This window comes from Colletotrichum tamarilloi (assembly GCF_030869305.1).
Source record: "Colletotrichum tamarilloi strain Tom-12 chromosome Unknown Scaffold_40.1, whole genome shotgun sequence".
NCBI lineage: Eukaryota > Fungi > Ascomycota > Sordariomycetes > Glomerellales > Glomerellaceae > Colletotrichum > Colletotrichum tamarilloi.
The window spans coordinates 254,437-275,143 of record NW_026849423.1 but is presented as its reverse complement, the minus strand read 5'-3'; the positions used below and the strand labels follow the sequence as shown (position 1 = coordinate 275,143).

General features: G+C 37.2%; 6 protein-coding genes across 6 annotated transcripts; 2 read left to right on the top strand and 4 right to left on the bottom strand.

Annotated features, from left to right (window-relative positions):
* Window positions 1-5,608: 5,608 nt before the first annotated feature.
* CTAM01_09776 (uncharacterized protein) lies at window positions 5,609-5,758 on the top strand (the record flags this gene model as incomplete). The annotated part of the gene is made up of 1 exon (XM_060525792.1): window positions 5,609-5,758. A coding segment is annotated over one exon (150 nt), but the record flags the coding sequence as incomplete, so codon positions are not given.
* Window positions 5,759-11,729: 5,971 nt separating this feature from the next.
* On the top strand, window positions 11,730-14,453 carry CTAM01_09775 (uncharacterized protein; the record flags this gene model as incomplete). The annotated part of the gene is made up of 3 exons (XM_060525791.1): window positions 11,730-12,945; window positions 13,235-13,508; window positions 13,754-14,453. 3 exons carry the CDS (start codon window positions 11,730-11,732, stop codon window positions 14,451-14,453), a joined length of 2,190 nt encoding a protein of 729 aa, XP_060379667.1.
* A 109-nt stretch (window positions 14,454-14,562) lies between these two features.
* CTAM01_09774 (uncharacterized protein) lies at window positions 14,563-15,810 on the bottom strand (the record flags this gene model as incomplete). The annotated part of the gene is made up of 2 exons (XM_060525790.1): window positions 14,563-15,071; window positions 15,198-15,810. 2 exons carry the CDS (start codon window positions 15,808-15,810, stop codon window positions 14,563-14,565), a joined length of 1,122 nt encoding a protein of 373 aa, XP_060379666.1.
* Window positions 15,811-16,554: 744 nt separating this feature from the next.
* On the bottom strand, window positions 16,555-18,002 carry CTAM01_09773 (uncharacterized protein; the record flags this gene model as incomplete). The annotated part of the gene is made up of 2 exons (XM_060525789.1): window positions 16,555-17,343; window positions 17,481-18,002. 2 exons carry the CDS (start codon window positions 18,000-18,002, stop codon window positions 16,555-16,557), a joined length of 1,311 nt encoding a protein of 436 aa, XP_060379665.1.
* Window positions 18,003-18,665: 663 nt separating this feature from the next.
* Window positions 18,666-18,893, bottom strand: CTAM01_09772 (uncharacterized protein; the record flags this gene model as incomplete). The annotated part of the gene is made up of 1 exon (XM_060525788.1): window positions 18,666-18,893. The coding sequence occupies one exon, from the start codon at window positions 18,891-18,893 to the stop codon at window positions 18,666-18,668; it is 228 nt and encodes a 75-aa protein (XP_060379664.1).
* Window positions 18,894-20,355: 1,462 nt separating this feature from the next.
* Window positions 20,356-20,700, bottom strand: CTAM01_09771 (uncharacterized protein; the record flags this gene model as incomplete). The annotated part of the gene is made up of 1 exon (XM_060525787.1): window positions 20,356-20,700. The coding sequence occupies one exon, from the start codon at window positions 20,698-20,700 to the stop codon at window positions 20,356-20,358; it is 345 nt and encodes a 114-aa protein (XP_060379663.1).
* Window positions 20,701-20,707: the final 7 nt, after the last annotated feature.

Genomic DNA, 20,707 nt, shown 5'->3' with positions numbered 1-20,707 from the left:
GTTATTTACGTAATAACCTTCTTTAGAAAACGAGCTTTAGAGTAGTTCGAACCTTTTTAAAAAGAGTTTTTTAATAATAACGGTTATTTATTATACTATAAAAAAGAAATTACGAATATTTTTAATAGTATAATAAGATTTTAAACCGCCCTTAAATCCCTATTCTAAGACTTTAATAAAAAGTAATAAACTAAAAAAGACTTAGCTAACTTTTAATAAACTAAGTCCGCTTTATACTACGCTACCGAATTTAAAAAACTCGTAATATAACTTAATTTTATTAAAAAAACCCGTATCTTTTTATTTTATTAAGGATTAAAAAATAAAGTTAAGGACGAACTTAATAAAATAAAAATATTAATAAAATTCTTATAGTACGTTAAGCTTATTATTAAAATTAATACTTAACTATACGAATAATATAAAAAAAAGGGAGAAGTACGACGCTCTTAAGTTAACTCCGGTAAGAAATACTAAAACTACGATAAACTACTAAATAACTATTAAAATAACTTAAAAAACTAATAGTAATAAAGTACGTTTTATAAATAATACGGAGGATTTATAAACCTTAGTATTACTAAATATAAAAAACTATAATAAAAAAAAGACTTTAAATACTATAACTATAATAAACTAGGATATATAACTAGAAATTACTAATAACCTAAGCGTATTTAATACTAACTTATTTTAAAAAAACGGGCTAATATTATAAATAAAGAAGTACTCTATAAATAACTCTTATAAATAGCTTATTATAATAATAACTATTTTACTTATTAAAATAATAAAAAATAAACGGGATAGTACCCTAAGTAACTTAAAAATATAAAACAATCTAAATATAATACTATACTATTTATTAAAACCCTAATAGTAGTAATAAAAAAAAAAGGATACTTATTTACTAACCCTATATTCTTAAAAAAAATAATATTAAATATATTATTATGCTCTTTTAAATTTATAAAAATATAAAAAAAAAAGCTAAAACGGACCCTATTACGAGGGATATACTTTACCTTTTTAAAAATCGAATTAAATAAAAACTCCTAGTTAATATAAAAGAATAACTCTTTAAATTTAAAAAAAGAGGACCCGATATTAAAAAAATTATAAGTAGCCTCGTTTATATAATATAATAAAACTATATAAACTAAAAATAATTTACTAAGTTTAAAAAAGGACTCGATTTAAATAAAATCCTAACTAAGTCTATTTATATAATATAAAAAATAAATAATAATAAAAAGTTTATTTATAAAGTTAAAAAATAGCTTAAAAACCTCTTATATAAAAATAAAATCGAAGTAATTAAAAAACCGACTCTTAATTTCGGAGTTATAAAAAAAAGAAAAATTAACTTTAACTTTAAAAAAGAAAATATTAAACTAGGACTTAGCTCCTTTTATTTTAATAAAATAAAATTACCCTATAATTCGGATAAACCTCGTAATATCGCTCGACGATATACTTAAATAGAAATCGATTATAAAATACTACTTAGCGTTAATAATACTAACTCTAAAAAGGATAATAAAAAGCTATAATATAAATATATTTACTTATTTAAAAATAACTAAACTATTTAGTTCTATAAAACTAAAGAACGTAAAAAGGTTATAATAACCCCCTATATAAATAAAAACTATTTTTTATTTAACCCTACGGACCCTTTTTATAAAAAATTATTTTAAGTAAAATACTTAGATAATAAATACCTCTAGTACCTCGTATATAAATAAAATAGCCGTTTTTATTTATAAAAACGTAGTAATAAACTTATTAAAAATATTTATATAAAAAACTAACTACCTAGCTAGACGTTACTAAGTTTTAATAATAACAATAAAGTAATATTCGGCCCAGATCCTAGCTTTTTTATAAAATACTTTAATAATAAATATATAAAATAAGAAGACTATAAATATAACTAATATTAAATTTATTATATTAAAAAAGCTAAGGTATAGAGGAAATATTAAGAAAAATACGAATAAAAGAACTACTTAAAAAGGTAAATAATAAAAAACTAAGAGAGCTAATTACGAAGGAATAATAAAAAGCGAAAATAAAAGAAAAGTTCTTATATATAACTAAATAACGTAACGATATATACTTACGAGTTAACCTCGATATTTATAAATAAGGACTAAACGCTATTATTAATAGCGGCGTATAAGAAACTTATATTTTACTAAGAGTAGTAAATAAACTTAACTTATTATAAATATAAAAAGATAACCTATATTAATTATAAATAGTAAAAGGAGAACGAGTTAATTATAACTATGGATATATTAATTAAGAGACTATATACCTTTTAATATATATTAATAACTAGCTAGAATAATTATAATATAATATTATAAAAATCGGAGATATCGATGTTATCCTAAGAATCTTGTAGTTACGAAAGTATAACCTACGGATAAATTAGACTATTAACTAGGTCCTTTAGGAAAATTTAATTACTAAATAACTTAAAAAGAAAAAGGGTTTAAACGGATTTTTAGTAATTTATAAAGAACGAGAATAAATACGATATATAGTTTTTATTAAAATAATAAAAAGCTTTAAAAAGTTCATAACTAGTACCGATAATTAAGGATCGTAACGATTCTAAACTATATTTAAAAAGTACTGGATATATACGAAATTATTTATAAAACCTAAAGAAATAGGATTATTAAAATATAATAGTTAGGATATAGAAATCGAACTTAAAAAAAGAACGTAACCTAGGTTCTTTTTAATATACTTAATAAACTAAGAAGAATAAGAATATTTTAATAAATATATCGATAAGAAACTTAAGAAAGAATATATTTAACTATTAAATTCCCCCGTAAGATTATTAATATTTTTTATATTAAAAAAAAGAATAAAAAAATAAAAACCTATTATTAATTATAAAAAACTTAACCCCCCCGACGGAGCAATCCGCTAGGGCCGTAGCGTATATTACGTATTAAGGAAAACTAGGTATATTACGCTCCATACCTAACTACTAATTAAAATAGCTCCTAACTTTCTACTACCCGCCTATAGGGCGAGCTTTACTTACTTTAATACGCATAGGACCTCCTAGTACTAGCCCGCGTAAGTAGCTAGGTCTAGTATAATCTGTTCTTTTATATAAGTATTATTATTACCCGGGGGGTCCCATAAGAGCCGTTTAAGGTACCGGCTTATTACCCTAACCTTATATACCTCCGGCCCGTCTATTATAACTATTATAGCTAGGCCGGTATTAATATACTAAATCCTAGTATCCGTACCGGCCCGGCTATCTATAGCGCTTATAATATTACCTAGCCAAATTCCGTACCCCCAGAAAGTACTTTACCACTTCTTAGGCGTGCCTACGTTAGCCACGATAGCCACAGCGTCGAGCTAGCCGAGGGCGCCCAGCCCGAGAGGGGTAGACTTATCGACGGGTATTTTTAGAGAGTTCTAGCCCACTAATTACTAACTATATACTAGGAGTAGAGTAGTGGTTTGTGTATTAATGGGTTTGTTTAGTAGATTTGTTTAGTAGATTTGTTTAGTAGATTTGTTTAGTAGATTTGTTTAGTAGATTTATTTAGTTTGAATAGAGAGTAGCTTTAGGTAATGTTAGAAGCGATAAGGATAGAAAGAATCTTTATAAGCTTTAAAGAGTAATAGATATTAGCCTATTTAGCCCTTTCTCTAGAAACCTCTACGTCGCTATTAAAGTTTAGAACCTCTGCGGTTAAGGGCCGCCTCTAACTATTGCGGCTAACTATTACGGCCAACTATTACGGCTAACTATTACAGCCGACCTCTACTATCGACCTTTCTAACCGGCGCTACTACGTAAGTATATTACTCAGCCTATCGTTAACAAGTAGCAGGGCAGCTTACCCATCCCGAATTAAATAGCGGTTTTCGTATCAAAATCACTATATTACGTTAAGCGCGTACTTAAGATATATTACGCATATTATATAGTTAAAAAGTATACTATATCGTATAATTTCCCTTAAAAGCATAATCCCGTTAAGGTCGATCTTTTATACTTATAAAGCCAGAAAAAAAACCACCACATAAAAGACTTAACGAAATTATAAAAAAGAATTACTACTTCCTACTACTTATTACTAAGCTTAGAAATTTACTTTACGGAGCTAACTAGTTTATTATTATAAATTTTAAAAAAATATTTAATTAAATTTAAATTAAAAAAATAAATAAATAGAAAACGGTATTTTAAATTTATAAAAGACTCTTCGAGTACCTCGTTATACCCTTTAAACTTATTAATACCCCAATAACCTTTTAAATAATAATTAACTATATACTCTAAGAGTACGTTAATATTTTTATTATTATTTATATTAATAATATTCTTATCTTCTCCCCCGACCTTAAAATATATAAAAAATATATTTATATTGTATTTTAAAAGTTCTAAAATACTAAGCTATACGCCGAACTTTTTAAATACGAGTTCTATATATAGAGGATAAACTTTTTAAAATATATTATTATACTAAAATAAATTTATATATAAGTATTAAAAATAAAAATAATTAGGGACTAGCCTATATTATAAAATATTAAAAATATATAAAGATTTTTAAAATTCGTTAACTTTTATTAACGATTTTTTAAAAATTATACTAATATAATTAAACTTCTTAATAATTTAATATAAAAAAATAACCTATTTGTTTAGGACCTTAAATACGAAGAAGTATTTATTAAAATTAAGAATATAATTATTTCTAAACTAGTTATTATAATCCTAGACCCTTAAAAACTTTTTAAAATCGAAATTAATATTTTGGATTTTATTATAGGAGCGGTTCTAAAATAACGAGACGAGTAAAGAAAACTTTACTTATATTACTTCTATTCTAAAGTATTTTACGGAGTAGAATTAAATTAATAAATTTATAATAAAGAACTAATAATAATTATTAAAATATTTCGAAAATAGAGACTATAATTATTTAGAACTAAGTATAAAATTATAGTTTATATAAACTATAAGAACCTTATAAACTTTATAATAAATAAGAACCTAAATAAATAATAAGTTAAATAAAGTAAATTTTTATCTAAGTATAATTTCTAAATTATTTATTAAAAAGGTTTAGAAAATAATAAAATAGACGCTCTTAGTAAAAAACCCGATTATAAAGTTATAGTCCCCGAAAAAATATAAGTTATTTTTAAATAAAAAAAGGACAGTAGCCTTATACTAATTATAAAACTTTTTATAATAGTTAAAAAGATTAATACTAGCCTAATTAAAAGAATAACCCCTAAACTTATTATAAAAATTTATAGCGTATTAGTATATAGCTATTAAGGAATTATTAAAACGTAAAAACGGATTTATTAGTATTATAATAAATCCGCTATGCGTACTAAAATTATAGAAATAATTAAAGACTACGTAACTTATAAAAAAAGTAAAAATAGCCCGCATAAGCCCTATAACGAGCTATAACTATTATAACTATTAATAAAAGTATAGTATTTAATTATATAGGACTTTATTATTAAACTACTAAAGTCTAAGGAACTATTTATTAAAGTATAGTACGATAGTATCTTAATTATAATTAACTAACTTACTAAGTTCGTATATTTTATTCCTTATAAAGAATTAAGCACTATAAAAGACCTAGTATATATATTTATTAAAGTTATATTTTTAAACTACGGTTTACTAAGAAAAATTATCTCTAATAAAAATAAGCTATTTATTTTAAAGTTTTAGAAATCTCTAATTTCGTAACTTAGTATAAACTATAAACTATTGATATTATTTTATTTATAAACCGATAGATAGATAGAAAGGATTAATTAGATCCTTAAAGTATACTTTTATTATTATATAAACTATAACTAGGATAATTAAGTAGTACTTTTATTAATAGCCTAGTTTATATATAATAATATAATTAATAAAAGTACGAGAGAATCCCCGTTCTATTTTAATTATAAATTTTAATTAATAATATATAAAGAAGTATAATAAGGACTATAAGCTATAAAAACTATAATAAACGTAAATAAACTTAAAGAGATTTATAAATAAGCCTTATTAAACTTTAAGTTTATATAATAATATATAAAAAAGAACGTAAATAAATTAAAAATTAGAGGACTATTTTTAAAAAAAGGGGGATAGTACCTATTTCCTTTATTATAATATTAAAATAAAATAACTAAGTAATAAATTAGATTATAAAAAACTTAGACCCTTTAAAATTATTAAAAAAGTCTTACTAATTAATTACGAATTAAAATTACTAAATACGATATAATACTATCTTATTTTTTATATTTTACTACTCGAGCCTATATTAAAAAGCTTATATATAAAAAATTATATTATTATTAAACTAAACTAATTAGAATACGAAGTTAAAAGAATTATTAATTATAAAATTAAGAATAAAATACGAGAATTCCTTATTAAATAGAAAAATTATAGATATAAAAAAAATATATAAAAACTTATTACGAACTTTTAGAACTCTTAATAGCTTCTTAAGGAGTATTAAAATTAAAATTAAACCTAAAACTCCTAGCTATTACGGCGTTTTAATTAATAATTTTAAAAATACTATTAGCCTATATCTTACGAGCTACTAAAAAAGTATTTTCGGAATCTCTAAAAAACTCTTTTAATATAATTCGACTTTTTTTAAATACTATTCGTTTTTAAAAACAAAGACGCTCTAACTTAAATAATAACTTATTTAACTTAGCTTAAGCTTATTAATAAGCCTTAGCCTTTTTTTATAACTCCGTAGCTCTTTTTTAAAACTATAACTCTTTTACTTTTTTTTTATAATTAAAATAATTAAACTCCGTTACTAATTAACTAACTATGCTTAATTAGCTAAGACTTAATAAATAAGAATATAATACTTATAAATATAAATAGTATTAATAAACATATTATATAAAATACCTAAATAATAGTATATTTTATAAACCTCGGAATTAAAAAGAACTAAATAACGGACCCCTCGTAAATAACAATTTAAATAAAGTATTATTTCTACTCCTTTATTAAAAAAACGAATAATATATAATAATTTATAATAAGATATAGCTATTAAAAATTTCGATTTTTTAATTTAACTTAATATCGTATTAGTATATTTTAAAAAAATACTTAACGATTCCCTAATTTAAAAATAAATAACTTATTTATAAGCCTAGAGAACTAGACTTTTAAAAAGAGAAGCTAATATTATAACTTAATATATATAATAAGGCTAGGGCCTCGCCCTATAGGATTTATAGCGGCTACTATACTATATATATAAAAATACGAACTTAAAATAACTCTTTTTAAAATAGAAGAACTATAAATAAGTTACGTAACTACGATTATATAATAAAATAAAAAACGGATACTTATAAATAAATAAAATAAATAATTATAAATAAGTAAGACGGATAACCGTTTAGTAAATAATTAAATAATAATAAATAAAAATATTATAAAAAATATATTTAAGAATAAAACTTATATATAATATAAACTTAAGCCGGGCTTAAAAATAGACTTTTTATAGCTTTTTTAATAATTAATTTAGTATTAGATCTTACGATTATTTTTAGCTATTTTTATTAAAAAACCCCTTTTAATAAGATTATAATTAATTACTAAAATTTTACTTACTTTATAACTTATAAATATAGCTTTAGGGAAGCTATTTATAACTACGATACTATTTACTTAGTATTCGTAGCCTTAACTTTTACTAATATACTTATTACGATTAGCTAGCCGTAATATAGTTTTTTTAAAAATAAAAAAAGTAAGTATTATTAAAAGACCTAATAATAGAAATAAGTAGATTATAAATATTTTTTTTAAAAAGAGAGTAATTAAGCTAGGAGTTTTAAGGATTATATATAACTTTTACCCTATTAATAAGGTATTAATAAAAGTAGTATATTTATATTATAATATAGAGACTAATATCGATTCGATTTTTTATAAATACCTAAGAGTTTATTCGTAAACCGACGTTTTTAATAGCTTTTAAGGTATTCTTATTAAAAAAAGTAACTAATATAAAACCTTAGTCATTAGCCCTAATAATATATAAAAGTATAAAGGTATATTATAAGGACTTAAGGGAGCACTTTTAATATATACGCGTTTTAGAGATTTAGTTTTTAAATATTATAATATTAACGGATATTATTTTTTTTTAATTATAAGATTTCTCCCTTATTTTTTAATATTAATATTTATTTTTATTAATAACTATAACTTTACGAGCGAGATATTTAAAGAGTACTTTTATTTTTTATATTATTATTACTTTTTAAGAGTAATATAAGTACCGATCTCCCTTAGTAAGAGTAAGATATTTCTTTTTAATAATTACGTAACCTCGGTAGGTTTTAAAATATATACTAATAAGATTCGTCCTTTAAGTAGATACTAAAATAAATTCGTTATATAAAAATAATAGTTTAAAAAGTAGCTTCTATAAATATAAAAAGAAATAAGAGGTTTATTATATTTAATACCCTTTATATAAAAATATATTTTTAGAAGAGCTAATTTAGAAATTATGATTAAAAGAGCATTCTTTAAGGAAGTATTAAAAACGACCGAGTTTAGTAAAAAAAGTATATAGTAAGAATAAGTAGAGCGTAAGACCCCGATATAGGGAGAAGAGTAAGTCGAAGTATTTAATAAAATATATAATATAATTTAAAATAATATAATATACGGCGCAAGCTCGTAAGTATAATTTTATATTATAATAAACGTAAGCGATTATACTACTAGTACTATACTTATATAGCTTTTTAATAATTATAAACTAGGTACCCCGATTATTAATACTAATTTTAGTAAGGTTATAATTATTATATAAATATTATTTTATTTATCTAACTAAGAAAGATAATATTTAGTTTTAAAAAAAGAAACTTTAGTAATTGTACGAGCCTTAACTAAATATTAATAACTAACGAGCATAAGTTTAGACCCTATTATAATATATATTAATTATTAATTAATTAAATAGAGTATAAGGAACTATAATAAAGTTTATAATAAATTAATAAAATAGATCGAAGTTTTAATAGAATATAACGTAGAGTATATATATTAACCTAATATTATAAAAATTATTTAAGTAGTAAATAGACTAAGTTATATTTATAATAGGCTATAAGACTTATTAATAAATATTAAGGAGTAACTTATTTTTAAAATAAACATAAGGAACTAAATAATTATAGGAAATATTAAGTACGAGCGCCCTAGGCTAGGGTACTTTTAAAGCCCTGCGAGGGTATAGGATATATTAAAATCTATTTTAACGAATTTAAGTAATACTAAAAAAACCTTAAGTAGGGAGTAGAAGAGTAATATCCGTTATATACTTTATAATAAGTATAAATTATAGGAATAGTATAAAGACGTTATTAAATTTCTTTTTAAAGGACTATTAGTAATCGATTATTTTTTAAAAAATAAGAAATAATTAATAAGAGTAAAAGTAATATAATATAGGATATAGGAGTACGAGCTATATAAAAATAAAATAGATAGTAGTTTAGCCTAGTACGTAAATAAGGACTAAGTAGTATAATAATTATATAATATATATAATAAGAGAGGCTATTTCGGAGTACTAATTACGATATACTACTTATAAGGGCGGATATATTAACTAAAGAGAACTTAAAACGTTAATTTTTATATTAAGTCTTACTAAGTATACTAAGCGTACGGCCCGAGACTTTAAATATTATTACTAAAGAAGATCTTAATACTTAAGCCTTAGAAAATAGTTATTATTAACTTTATAAAAGAGATTATTTTAATAATAATAAACGGTTTAAAGTATATTTTAGTAAACGTAGACTATTTTATTAAGTTTAGTATTTTTATATTATATAGAGAGGTATTTATAAAAGCGGTATATTAAGTATAGTTATTAACGATCTCTTTTATATTTAAATAGCTTAAAGCTATTTATTATAATAATAGTAGTTATTTTAAGAATATATTATTTATTATTATTATTAATTATTACGATACTAAGCTTATTTATAATCCCGCTTCTTATTTACGGTTTATTAGTTAAATAGAGTATATAGTAAAATTAGTAAAATTATAATTAATAAAGTAAGTATAATTATAACTAAAAGAACTAAGGACGAGATAGTACTACGAAGTATTTATAATCGTAAGGTAACTTAATTTATAATATATTTAATTAATATTTATTATATTATCCTTAGCTATATTTAGGAAGAATATTTTATAAAATACAATAGTTATAGATAGTTTTAATAATTTAACTAAAGTACTTAAAAATACTACCGAACTTATTATTATTTTTAATAAAGAAGATATTAGTATAAACCCCGTTATAGTAAATTAGAGTATTATTATTAATATTAATATAAAGGAAGAGTTATATAATAATATAAGAAATAAATTAATATATATAGCTAAGATAGTAAATATAAAAACTATCCTTATTAAAAAGTTTATTATAAATAATCTTATTTAGGAAAAAGGTAATAAGGACGGTAAGTTAAATTTTAAATTCGACCCGTCGTAAACCGGTCCTTATTAAATTATTAAGATTATATTAAACGTATTATACTAAGTTAGAAATATTATTAAGAACTAAGAGGGTAAGAAAAGAAAAGTATATATATTAAATTTTAAAATATATATTATTAAACTCCCCCGACTCTAAACTAAGTAGCCTATTACTAATATATATATTATTATAAATATTAATAACTACTATAATATATAATTAAAAAAGGTATTTCTTATATTAATAATAGAGTTAGAAAGATAAGTAAGGATAGTACTTAATAATTAGTAAATATAATAATAAGGAATAGTATTAGTAAAGGCGTCTTTTATATTAGTTAAGAGTAACCTAGGTTAGGTTATTATAGAATTAAGTAGGCTAAGAAGCTAGTACTACTACCCCTACCCATAGTGTGTATTATTATATAATCAGTAGAGCTACATTAGTACCGTGCTAGAGCGCACTTTATACTTAGAGAAAACAAGCATGATTACCACTAGTTTTTCACGGGGGCTTCCCATTTCATGGTCACTGGTCCGTGGTGAGCCTGCCACTCACTCCTGCCTTCCATTATCTGCATGCCTGCCTGCAATTGAAGTGTGGCTGGAGCGGCACTTGCCAACTTCCATTGGATCCAATGCATTTCGATTCGGAATACGTACCTGCCTTGGCTCCTGCTCAGGTACATACTCCTGGCATTGCCGTTCCAGCAGGAACCCTGCCCAGCGCACCTGCTCAGGTTGAGCTTCGTTCCCGCTGCGTGCCTGCCTGCACCTAACGGCACCCGCTCCGTTAACGTTCAGGATCAGATGTAAATGGAAGATCTGGAATGCTCAGTAACATTAACTCGCTGACATCGTTCGGCGCCTGTCACGACTCTCATGATCAAAGACCTATCGTTCCCACAGACTTTTAGTGACTCACTTCTGAGGGGTTAGAAAAGCAACAACCAGCTGTTGCCGGGCTACGAAGTCCGAACAGCCCTATGCGAAAAGTGTCCGTCGGATCCAGAGCCGAAACCGAGATACGGATAGGCCGTTGGTGATCCTCCGGGCTTTAACATCCGGATACTGCCATCACTCCGTCATCTTCCGTTCCACCAAATCCAAGACCTCGCTGGGGTAAAGGACAGACATCATGGCAATGAAAGGCATCAGCCTAGGCCTGCACCGCATCTCGCGGGCCCTCGAAGGTGTCCCCCAGAAATGGGATGCTATTCATGTCGCCGGCACAAACGGCAAAGGCACCACTTGCACGTACCTATCAGCCCTGTGCAAATCTTTTGGCATCTCAAACGGCCTCTTCACCTCCCCTTACCTAATAGAGCCGCGCGACGCCATCAAGATCAATGGCACGCCCGTGGCCCAAGACGTCTACGCCGAAGTCAACCGCAAGATCATCGCCGACGACCAGGCTCGCCTATCACAGGATGCCGCCCAGGAAGCCCTCAGCCTCTTTGAGGTGACCACCCTCATCGCCTTTGGCGTCTTTAGCCGCGCTGATGTGCAGATGGGCATCGTCGAGGTCGGTCTCGGCGGCCGCCTCGACTCCACAAACGCCCTCCGCCGCAAGAGCGTCACCGTCATCACAAAGATCGGCCTCGACCACCAGGCCTTCCTTGGCAACACCTTGCCCGAGATCGCCAAGGAAAAGGCCGGCATCATGATGGCCGGCGTTCCGTGTGTCGTCGACGGCAGCAACCCGCCCGAGGTTCTCGAGGTCTTCCGGCAACATGCCGCCAGCGTCTCGGCGCCGCTGCACCTCACCACGAGCCAGCCCGGTCTGCTCGAGGCTCTGTACGACTCGGAGCTAATGCCGCATCAGGCGCAGAACATGGCGTGCGCCATTGCGGCTTTCCAACTCGCCTACCCGCACCTTAATCTCTCTGTGGAAAAGGCCCTGCCGATTCTGAAGGACGTCAGTCACCTGGGGAGGCTATCGTGGCTGAACGTCGAGGCGAGGCATCCGTCGCGGAAGGAAAAGCCCATCCTCATCGACGGTGCTCACAACCCACAGTCAGCCGAGACATTGTCCACATACGTCGAGCGACGTCTGCGAGAAGCCGATAAGCCTGTGACGTGGATCGTGTCGGTATCGAAGCAGGACGGAAAGGATGCCGGCGGTATGCTGCGCACGCTGCTCAGACTCGGAGACAACGTCGCCTGCGTGGGCTTTTCTCGGCGGGAGACGATGCCCTGGGTCGAGCCTTTGCCGCTTCAGACCTTGAGGGAGATGGCCTCGAACGCGGGCGCCAAAGAGGTGTTTGAAAGCAAAGATGGTCTCGAAGAGGCTACGAGATGGGCTGTTGAGACCGCCAAAGATGGTCCGGTTGTCTTGACGGGGAGTCTCTACCTGGTTGGTGACGCATATAGAATCTTGCCGTGAGCAGTCACGGGATAATCAAAAGTAATTATGAATTCGCAACCTCATGAGTATAATGTCCATCATGGATTTTCAATGCGTTTAGAGTTTCGTGTAATAACACGCCAACAATGGCGACGACTTCATAGCACAAGGTAATGATATTTAATACCTGGCAATCCTTGATACCTATGTAATGGAGACGGGAACTCTCAACTTTCACCGCCACAACATCACATGATCCACAATCTAATGCACATCAAATCCCAATCCCCAAAACACACCAGCACCCTTCCATCACACATATCGAGGGGGTATATTACTAAGAGGGGAGCACAGCAAAAGGATCGAAGGCATGACATCAACAGCAGCACCATCCAACCTCATCGTCGTCTGCTGCCACGGCATCTGGACCGGCGGCCCCACCAACGGCCGCGCCGAGTCCGAGTGGCTCATCGCCGACTTCCAGACCGGCGAGACCCCGACGTTTATCGAGCACATCAAGGCCGGGCTGACGGCGCTGCGGGACGGGTACCCGGCTTCCGCGCTCGTATTTTCGGGGTACGTAACTGTAGATGCAGCCAAACCCCGACCTTTCCTTGCACTACCTCCAGCGATTACCTACCTTACCTTAAAGTAATGGTTTGTTTCCGTTCGAGTATTGGCAGTGTCATTGCTCACGCTCGTTATCATTTCGTGACTTGCCGTTTTCGCGCATCTTTGTTTTATTCTTTGCCGCAGCAACGTCTTGTAGATATGAAGAAAACTACCAAGTATCAAGACTAACGACTCGTTCGATTACAAAGAGGTCCGACACGCAAAGAAACACGCCTCTCCGAAGCAGAATCCTACGCCAACCTCGCCGCCGCAAACGCCTACTTTGGCATCCTCCCTCCCCCCTCGTCTTCCTCTCCTACTTGTCCCTCCCCCTCCTCATCATCATCGCCTCCCATAACATCCCTCATCCACACCGACACCCTCGCTCTAGACTCCTACCACAACATCCTCCACTCCCTCCTCCTCTTCCGCCGCCTCTACGCAACCTACCCTCGGACCCTCACAGTCGTAAGCCACGCCTTCAAGAAGCCTCGCATCGTCGACAGCCACTGCGCTGCCATAGGGTTTCCGTTGGATCAGGTTCGATATGTTGGGATCGATCCGCCGGGGATGAAGGGGGCTGCTGGTGCTGCTGGCTCGGTCAGCACAACCGCCGCCGCCTCTGAGGAGGAGAAGAACGAAGAGGACGACAAGGGCAACGAAGGTGGTAGTGGTAATGGTTCCAAAGCCGGAGCCATCGCGGGTGTAAAACACGCCGCGGACGAGTGGACGGTTGACCCGCACGGCGTGGGCCCGAGTTTAGCGGGCAAGAGGAGGGCGAGGAACCCGTGGGGTTTGGAAGATACCCTTTTCGCGAGCGAGGAGGAGAGGAGACAGAGTGGTCTCGTCACTAGGATCATAGACGGGCACGAGACACTCGTGGAAGATGCAAAGAGGCCGTGGGCTTAGAAGATACCTAGGTATACAGACACAGTTATATACGTGTATACATATTCAACCCTTGTCTTCAACCTCCTTGACCACTCCCTCTGGTAGGTATTACTCTGCTGCCAGTGCCTCAAATCTTCGACTTCTCACCAGTCCCAGCCCCCGCGCCTCCGGCATCCTTCCCGGCAACAGCATCAACCAAAAACCTGACCGAATCCTCCACCATCCCCTCGCTAAATGCGTGCCCGACCCCCTCGTACACCTTGTTCTCGACCTCAACCCCAGCATCACGGTACCACGTCCCCGTCGCAGCCGTCAAGAACTCCAAAAACGGCGCAGACATGGCGTATGGGACGAGCTTATCCTCGCCGCCGGAGCAGACCAGGAATTTCTTACCGTGCAGGCGTAGGCCGTCCAGGACGCCGCGGAGACGCTTCCGCTCTTCGGCATTGTCTTCGGTGGTGAGACTGTCCGGGGTTGGGACGGCACCGGTGCCAAATAGGATACCCTTCGGGTCGTGGCGCAGACATGAGGCCACGAGGTCGGGCGGGAAGTCTCTGCTACCCAGGAACGAGGCGCCGTTGTCTTGCGCGGAAAAGGTTGCCAGCTTGGATAACCTTGCCCGGTCCGACAAGAGAGCTGTTTGTTTTCCATCACATCGAATCAGCCCGGTCTCTTCCCTTCTCACCACTCACCTCTCAAAACAACGTATCTCCCCATCCCCAGGAAGAGAAAGACGAAGAAGAAGAAGAAGAAGAGACTCACCCATATAATCAGGACACCCAATAATCACAACCCCAGCCTCAACCCTCTCCTCCCTAAACATAGTCTGCCACGCACTATGCCCGCCCAAACTTACCCCGAGCACGAGATGCTGATCAATCCCCCACCCCTCCGCCGCCTTCCCATCCCTCTGCCCCAGCTCCATCTTCACGTACCCCTCCACGACGTCCAGAAGCCCCTTGGTATCCGCCACCATACCCGAAACCATCCCCCACATGTCCAGCGCGTGCGTCTTGTTCCCCTCGCGCCAGCTGTCCCTCGCCGTCGCCGACGCCGTCCTGGTGCCGTGGTTCTGCTGGTCAAACGCCACGGCGATGAGGGCTCTGCCGCCGCCAGACACAGAAGATGACGACGAAGAAGAAGACTTCTCCTCCCATCGGGAAATCACACGGCTCGCGATATCCTCCATATCCTCCTTGGCCCGCAACCGCGGGTGATGAAGCCACAGACACGACGCCGCCGACGGCCGCTTCTCGCGCGCGACGAGCTCCTCGAGACCGTAGACGTCGCACAAGAGGCCAGACATGTGGATCGTCGTCCTGGAGACGGCGGGCGGCGGGGTGGACGCCCGCATCGGGTTGTGCGTTGCTGCCATGGCTACTGTTGGGGGGATGCAACGATGTTTGCCGTTACCTACAGCAGTGTGCCGAGTCAACTTTGAAATGGGACAAGTGTAATATTATGGGACCGGATATTTCCAAAGAGAAAACGACGTTGAGAGACCACCGAGAGAAGTGGAGGTTGTGTGGGATGGAGAGGTGTAAGTGAGAGAGAGGAGGTGAGGTTGGAGTTGCCGAGGCCCAAGAAAAGACGGAGTCGCAACGGAGCGAGCGCAACGTCAAAGTGGATGCGCCCGGTGGTTATGCCCAAGCGGCTTGCAGCCCGTCCGAACCTCAACTCTGATCATGTAGAGACTTAACTTGCATCAGGAACCATCAGGCGCAGGTCACCAACAATGAACATATTTCCAAGACCATCGATTTTGAAGATGAGTTTCCTAATGTGGGTAGTTTGGAAAAGCCCAGGCACCGGCAGTGCTCTCAAGCAATAATCGTCAAAATTCCCTTTGGCTATTCAGCCGAGTCCGTAAGTAAAAGAATCGCCGTTCGAGCATGCAGACTTCCACCCCTTAAACGCCGTATTTCTGTGCCTGTCCTATCCCCTTTTCGTGCCCTTAGCCCGTGTGTCATTACGACCTATGTACGTTGATCGATCAGTTTTATTGTTAACCTGCCTAGGCAGACTGCACTCATTAAATCCTGATAACATGGAGTAAGCCCCCATGTCATCGAGAAGCAGATGTTGTCGAATTCTTCCGCAAGTGTTAATAACCTCGCTCTCAATCCATCTTCCAGTGATTTGTCAGACCACCATCGTGATCCTCGTTGCCCAAGTACAACTCAATTGCGTACAGGGTCATTGTTGCTGCTACGTTCGTCCAGCGCCAGACGTTGCCGCCGGGGTCGCCTCCTCTCAGCGTCCATCCATCTGGCCCATCGTTTGTTGAGAAGTGTTGCAGAAGCAAGCTTGTGTACATGGCAATGAGAATCGAAGGCGAGAAGTAGGTGATAATCCCAAGGAGCCAGTTGGCAGCGTCTGATTCTTCCAGAGTCGGTTCCTCCATGAGAGCCCTGGCTCCCGATTCACGGACGGCAGGAATAATGCGTGTAGCGCAGTAAAAGACAAGAAGTCGGAAGGCGAGCGAAATGATGACAGAAGGCGTAATGGTCTGTAACGCCGCGTAGAGAAGACTGAGAGACGAGTGGACGGCATGGGGAAGGGAGCCGAGCATGTGGAGCAGAGTCGAGTAAGACGCCATGATAATCGGAGGCAAGGGTGGGAAGTCGGGCTGTGAGGACTGGTGTTGATCCGCCTCGGTGGACTCCGAGGGGAGGTAATCGGTGAAGATCTGGTAGACGCAGAGGACGACGTATGCGAAAAGCAGGGACGACTCGATAGGGTTGCCGCGCCCGCTGCCAATTCCATACGCGCCCAGGAAGAAGGCTGAAGTCATGGTGACACCGATCAAGATGGCATCCGAGTTGTCAATCCAAGGGAAGTGGGCGACACGCCAGAGAAAGTAAACGGCGCTCGCAAGCACGCTACCAGAGATAACGAGCAGGATAATCTGTCAAAGCCATCAGTAAGTCTCGCACAAAGTCAAAGTATGCGATCCGGATCTGTAAGACTAGGACACGGCCAGTCTGTCCGTGAACGGGCTTGGGTCTCACAGAGTCGGGGGCACAGGAGAGGGGTTCCACGTACAATCCAAGTGTCGCTTCGTCCTCTGTTGACGAGCCATTTGGTGATCTGTCCGGCAGCTTGAATGACAAGGAGCGTGCAGAATCCCTCGAGAAGCTGGAAGACGGGACTTGAGTACCTCAACGTCTTATCCCAACCGCCCAAGGTTATGGTCTCAATAACACCACCCTCGCCAAATACCCATTCGCCCCATGACGTCGACTTGGAAGTGGTGATGCCTTGCAGCGTCCGCTCCACCCAGTTGGTAGCTCCAGCGTCGACGGCGAAGCGGCTGAGGGCCCAGATCAAAAGTCCGGGAATGACAACCCACTGGGAGAGGCGAAGGATGACGGATATGGCCCAGCGAACGCGCGACTTTGCGGGGGTGACGACGGCGATGGTCGAGTAGACAAAGTAGAAGGCGGAGAGGGCAAGACTGTAGGCCAGTCCACTGTCCCTACCGCCGACGTCAAAGGCGACAGGTATGGAGAGAACTATGCTCAGCAGGAAGATGGCACTGGCGACGATTCGGAGGAACCACCACATCGGCGCGACGAGCTGGCTTGCTGGAGCCGCGCCGACAGAGGGGTATGTTTCTGGCGATGACCGGCCACTTTGGACGGCAGGTCGGCGTGGTCGCGAACGGTCGAGGGAAGCGACAAAGAGAGGCGCTCGTAAATGTCGTCGCAGACTTGGAGAGGGCCGAGCTAAGTTTGGTGGTGGGGAGCACGCGAGACGGTGAGGGGACCGTAGATGGTGTTTGTATAATATCAGAGCAAAGTTGGATCGTCTCGTCTCGCTGGTCGATGGCAGGAACTCGGCAGGAGTAAGGTATTCAGAGGATATCGACGGATGCTGTTGCGAAATATGGCATGCAGACAACTCAAAGCAGAGGAGGTGCGAAGTCGGTGCAAAGTCCGGCGGTCGGGAAAGAAAGCTGGGTGACAGAAGCAGAATGTGCCAACCTGCCGGTAGATTTTTGGGCGAGGTGGCAGGAAGCGGACCGCAAGTGGGAGCTTGGGCTTATCGTTAAAGGCGGTTCTGCTCGCCTACCTCCTTATCTTCACGTGGCGTTACCTGCTAAGATCCCATCTCTACTTAGGTACCGTACCTTAGGTACCTTAAGCACTTTAAGCCTATGAGCGGTGAAGCTGCAGCTCGTAGGATGATGTGACAAGGCCCAAGCTTCCCCTTCTCATCTCTGGTTCTCTATTTAATCCTGTTTAATTCTGTTTCTCTCCGACCTTGGTTGCAATAAAGAGAAGAAAACGGTGACGGCGTTGCATTTCTACTTGCTGTGGCAGGCAGAAATGAGACATCATGATCTGCAAGACATAAGGCCACAGACTGCATGCAACATCTCACATGCACAAAGAGTTGAGCAGAGGAAACAGCCGTCACCACATGGAACACACTAAAAATCACAAGTAAATTCATCAGTGGGTGTCTCTGAGGTCGCGTGCCCCTATCGCGCAGACGTACTCAGCCCTCAAGGTAGGTTAAGGTAGCTACGCAGGTCCAGTCCGTCCCATCCCATCTTTCCCCGAGCCTTGGAATCCCAGCAGGATCCGACGAGACGACCCAGGGCCTGACAAGCTGACAAGTTCTTGGAATTAACCGTATTATTGCAGCGGTTATTGCAGCGTTGTAGAGGCGCCCTGCAGCTAAACGGCCGGCCTCCACTTGGGGAGGTGTTGGTGCCATTCTAGCCCCCTCTGGTGCCATCCCTGCCCTGGTCCCTTTTGCTTCTATCTCCATCTGCCAAAACCTGTACTTGTGAGCTCGACTTATCTGCATGTGACAGCCAATCACGGGAATCCCTCCTTCAATGCCATGGTACCAATGTCTCTACCTCAACCTCTCTCAACTGGTCATCATGATGTACAGAAGCTACTACTGCAAGTCACACGAACGTTTTGAAGACCATTTTGATCCTTCAGCGTCAACTTAACATGTCTGCATCAAGCTTGCCAGGCCCTTTGCTCTTGGTTCATCTTATCTTGCCGTGCCTCAAAGCGGGGTTCCCGATACAACAGCGGGCAGGCATTGGGCAACGCACTCTCAATCCAGCTCAGTCGACGAGACTATGGTTGGACCTGCTGCGCAAATGATCATAGTTACAGCCCGAGTTTTACCTTGATGTTTCTCTTGAATCAACTGCCTTTATTCATTCGAGTCCTTCGCCTCTGAAATCCAGCCGACCATTGAGCAGTTGTTCTTTGGACTTGGATACAACTTGAGTCGAATTCAATATTACATTTCCTCGTTGCCTTCTTAGGGTTTACTATGAACGACAACATGCCAAGGCTAGTTGTTGTATTGCCAAGAAGGGTTTGGTGCCTAGAATGTCGAATAATATTGAAGGCAGACCTAGTAAGTTTAGACCAGTTCTTATTCCGAGTAGCTGATGATGATACTTAGGTAGCAGACTTGACTGCTTGGCTCTCGACCCTTACGCCGCCGATCGCGGCGAGATACATTCTCCATTGTGCCGGGCCATAAAACCAAGCATTGTTGGTCACACAAAGACGCGCGCCTCGGGAGCATTGTTTCTTCGATCGCTAGTCCCTTGTGTGATCATCCATGCCTAAAGCAGCTCGTATGACTCTAGTTTTGACGACTATCTATTATCTACATGCAACGTAGCCAGACATCGTCTACCCAGACTTCCTTCTCTGTGCCACAAATGCCGATGTCAGATCAAGGCTTTCTAGCAGAGGCAAGGCAGATGGATGGTCTGATAATTGCTGCAGTTCCTGCCAGTTGGCACATCACTTCCGGTCTGCAGATAGAGTTGCCAATAGCTTGTATCCAGCTGACACACCAAGAAATTCAGCTCTGCCAGGTGTTAGTAGGTATCATCTCTGTCCAGTTCGAATATCCGTGGTGAACAAGGGAACTACATACGTCGTCCCCAGCTACTACTCTGGGTAGTGATGATAGTATCACCCTCGAGCCCCCACGCGCTGGTGCCGGAGGCGTTGCTCAACGAAAGAGTCTTGTACGACGTAGCATCGCCGCCAATGTTGAGATACGAGCTCGAGTTGGCGCTCTGGATGGTTCCCGCAATATTGAAGAACTCTGCCGACGCCTCAGGCCCCAGAACGGGGATCGACTTGTCTTTTGGGTAGGCTTGGAGGTACAGGTGGTAGACGGGATCGGTCACGCCCCTGATCTTCTCTGGCTTGGCGAGAACGATGCCGGCGAGGGATGCCAGGGACGTGGCGAGTAGGACGAGTCGCATGTTTTTG